The 3,754-nt window shown below is 43.3% G+C and overlaps 1 protein-coding gene across 1 annotated transcript in view; it reads left to right on the top strand.

Annotated features, from left to right (window-relative positions):
* The window catches only part of PRIM1 (DNA primase subunit 1), a 24,260-nt gene that overhangs the window by 18,351 nt on the left and 2,155 nt on the right, over positions 1-3,754 (top strand). The window contains exons 9-10 of the mRNA XM_037741256.1: positions 594-663; positions 1,071-1,162. Of these exons, the coding sequence (XP_037597184.1) occupies positions 594-663; positions 1,071-1,162 (162 nt within the window). The remainder of the gene's footprint in view (positions 1-593; positions 664-1,070; positions 1,163-3,754) is intronic.

The following is a 3,754-nucleotide window of genomic DNA, read 5'->3' as shown; positions in this document are numbered from 1 at the left end:
TTGACCAGGATGGTCTTGATCTCTTGACCTTGTGATCCACCCGCCTCGGCCTCCCGCAGTGCTGGGATTACAGGCTTGAGCTACCGCGCCTGGCCTTTTTTTGGCTGTTTTTTAAAGAGAAATAAAAGGCACATGGTGGTTCACACCTGTATTCCCAGCAACTCAGGAGGCTGAGGCAAGAGGATTCTTTCAGGCCAGGAATTCAAGGCCAGCCTGGGCAATATCGTGAGACCCTGATTCAACAAAAAACTGAAAAACTGTCCAGGCACAGTAGCTCACGCCTATAATCTCAGCACTTTGAGAGACAACTGAGGTAGGAGGATCAATTGAGCCCAGGAGTTTAAGCCTGCAGTGAGCTATGACCATGCTACTACACTCCAGCACGGGTGACAAAGTGAGACCTTAACTCTTAAAAAAAAGTAAGGCTAATGTGAAAGTACTTTAATTTATATTTCTAAATACTGTTGTTAACAGATAGGTTTAACCCTTTGTCTAAGCCCTAGATAAAAATTTTAACCAAAAATAACTTGCAGGAGGCACCTATAATGATTTATAGTCCACAATCATCAGTTTATAATTTTTGCTTCTTACAGGTCGCATATCTGTGCCTATCGATTTGCACAAACTGGACGAATTTGATCCATTTACCGTTCCAACCATAAGGTGTGTTTCAGATCATTGATCACTCCCTGTTTCTGATTATTGTTCTGAATTTTAAATAGATTAGCCTCGTACTTAGAGGAAGTAGTTTCATGGGAATGGTATATTTGGTATGGAAACCAAATAAGGTTCAAAGGTTACATGATTATGCCCTAATAGAACAATAAAGCTTTTTTATCTGCTGTTATGTAAGAAAAAGATTAAGGTCAAATAAGTTTAGGAAATTCTGACTTAAACAGATTAAAAGTAGCTTTTACTACAATATTTCCCAATCTTTCATGTAACATGCATGAAAAACTCCAAGAAGAGATCATGGTGTTTAGAACATCCCAAATTTGGTTCACTAAATAATTTTTTCAGAGTAAATTTTATGGGATTCATGTGCCACTCTCTTGTTCTGTTACTTGCAGCTTCATCTGCCATGAATTGGATGCCATTTCCACTAATGAAGACAAAAAAGAGGAGAATGAAGCTGAATCTGATATCAAACACAGAACCAGAGGTAAGATAATATATTGAAGCTTCACTTTAATACAGGGGTTTTTTTTTTGTTTTTTTTTTTTGAGACGGAGTTTCGCTCTTGTTACCCAGGCTGGAGTGCAATGGCGCGATCTCGGCTCACCGCAACCTCCGCCTCCCAGGTTCAGGCAATTCTCCTGCCCCAGCCTCCTGAGTCACTGGGATTACAGGCACACGCCACCATGCCCAGCTAATTTTTTATATTTTTAGTAGAGACGGGGTTTCACCATGTTGACCAGGATGGTCTCGATCTCTTGACCTCGTGATCCACCCGCCTCGGCCTCCCACGGTGCTGGGCTTACAGGCTTGAGCCACCGCGCCCGGCCCAACACATATTTCTTAAGCAACTTCTAAATGCTGGGATCTATACTATAAGATTAAACTATCAGTAAGAATGAATAATCAGTCTCTGAGATTTACCACCTATTTATTTAACAACTATTATGTATGCAGTACTTTTGTTCTTGTTTTTCTGATGCATCTACGTGAGTTTTATGGTAAACATATGTCTATAAACTGTTTACCAAGGTGCATATTCAAGAATTTGAAGAAGTTAAGAAAGTTCTAAGCCTTCCTGCTAATGGAAGTCAAATCTTCTTCTAACACCTAAGAGATGCTGCAGGCTGGGCGTGGTGGCTCACACCTGTAATCCCAGCACTTTGGGAGGCCAAGGTGGGCAGATCACCTGAGGTCAGGAGCTCGAGACCAGCCTGACCAACATGGAGAAACCACGTCTCTACTAAATATACAAAAAATTACCCAGGTGTGGTGGCACGTGCCTGTAATCCCAGCTACTCGGGAGGCTGAGGCAGGAGAATCGCTTGAACCCAGGAAGTGGAGGAGCCAAGAGTGCCATTGCATTCCATTTCATTCTTGGGCAACAAGAACAAAACTCTGTCTCAAACAACAACAAAAAAACAATGCTGCATAGCAGCAGTCCCCAGTCTTTTTGGCATCAGAGTCTAGTTTTGTGGAAGACAGTTTTTGCACAGACCGGGGAGGAGGCAGGGATAGTTCCAGGATGAAACATTTTTTACCTCAGATCATCAGGTGTTAAATTCTGATACGGAATGCACAACGCAGATTCCTCACCTGTGCAGTTCACAATAGGGTTCATGCTCCTATGAGAATTTAATGCTGCTGCTGATCTAACATAAGGCAGAGCTCAGGTGGTAATGGTCACTTGCTGGTCACCTCACACCTGTACTCCCAGCACTTTGGGAGGCTGAGGCAAGAGGCTCACTGGAGCCCAGGAGTTTGAGATGAGCCTGAGCAATACAGAGAGACTCCATCTCTACAAAAAATAATAGTAATTAACTAGACATGCTGGCATGCACCTGAGGTCCCAGCTACTCAGGAGGCTGATTGTTTGAGCCCAAGAGGTTAAGGCTGCAGTAAGTCTTGATCACACCACTGCACTCCAGCCTGGGTGACAGAGGGAGACCTTGTCTCAATAAAAGTATAGGGCCGAGTGTGGTGGTTCACACCTGTAATCCCAGCACTTTGGGAGGCTGAGGCAGAAGAAATGCTTGAACCCAGGAGGCAGAAGTTACGGTTAGCCAAGATCGCCCACTGCACTCCAGCCTGGGAGACAGAGCAAGATGCCATCTCAAAAAAAATAAAGGAAACAGGATACTTAATGCAAAAACTTCTGATAATCTCCAAAAGACCTGAGCCTGAGCAACATAGCAAGACCTTGTCTCTACTAAAAATAAAAAATTACCCAGGTGTGGTGGCACTCGCGTGTGTTCCCAACCACTGGGAGGCTGAGGTGGGAGGATCATTTAAGCCAGGGAAGTGAACGCTGTAGTGAGCTGCAATTACACCACTGCATTCTAGCTTGGGCAACAAAGCAAGACATGTCTCAAAAATAAAGGCATGGGCCCGGAGCGGTGGCTCATGCCTGTAATCCCAGCACCTTTGGAGGCCAAGGCAGGTCAATCACAAGGTTAGGAGTTCAAGACCAGCCTGGCTAACATGGTAAAACCCCATCTCTACTAAAAATACAATAAAATTGTATTTTAGCTGGGCGTGGTGGCAGGTGCCTGTAATCCCAGCTACTCTGGAGGCTGAGGCAGAAGAATCGCTTGAACCCAGAAGGTGGAGGTTACAGTAAGCCAAGATCGCACCACTGCACTCCAGCCCATGTGACAGTGGGAGACTCCGTCTCAAAATAAATAACAAAGGCATGGCTTGAGTTCACATTTTCAGAGTCTTATTTTATCAGTAAAACTATTTATTGTTGAAGTCAGAGTGTCTAAAGAAAAAAAATGTTGAATGGGACTGAACACATAGCAATAGATTATATTGATCTAATACTAGGAAACCTGACTACCAGAGTAGAGATATGTACATGTGGTTGTCTATTTTAGAGCAGCACTGTCCAATACAGTACCCACATGTGACTATTAAGCACTTGAAATGTTTTTAATGTAATTTTAATTAATTTAGATTTGAAAATGGATAATTCAATTATTGGAAAACTTAAGTATTTCTTATAAACTTAGATATGAGGCCGGGCGTGGTGGCTCACACCTATAATCCCAGCACTTTGGGAGGCTGAGGCGGGTGGATC

Source organism: Cebus imitator, unplaced genomic scaffold (genome assembly GCF_001604975.1).
Source record: "Cebus imitator isolate Cc_AM_T3 unplaced genomic scaffold, Cebus_imitator-1.0 Scaffold96, whole genome shotgun sequence".
Lineage (NCBI taxonomy): Eukaryota > Metazoa > Chordata > Mammalia > Primates > Cebidae > Cebus > Cebus imitator.
The sequence above is the reverse complement of the archived record's forward strand: the minus strand, read 5'-3'. Positions and strand labels throughout refer to the sequence as shown.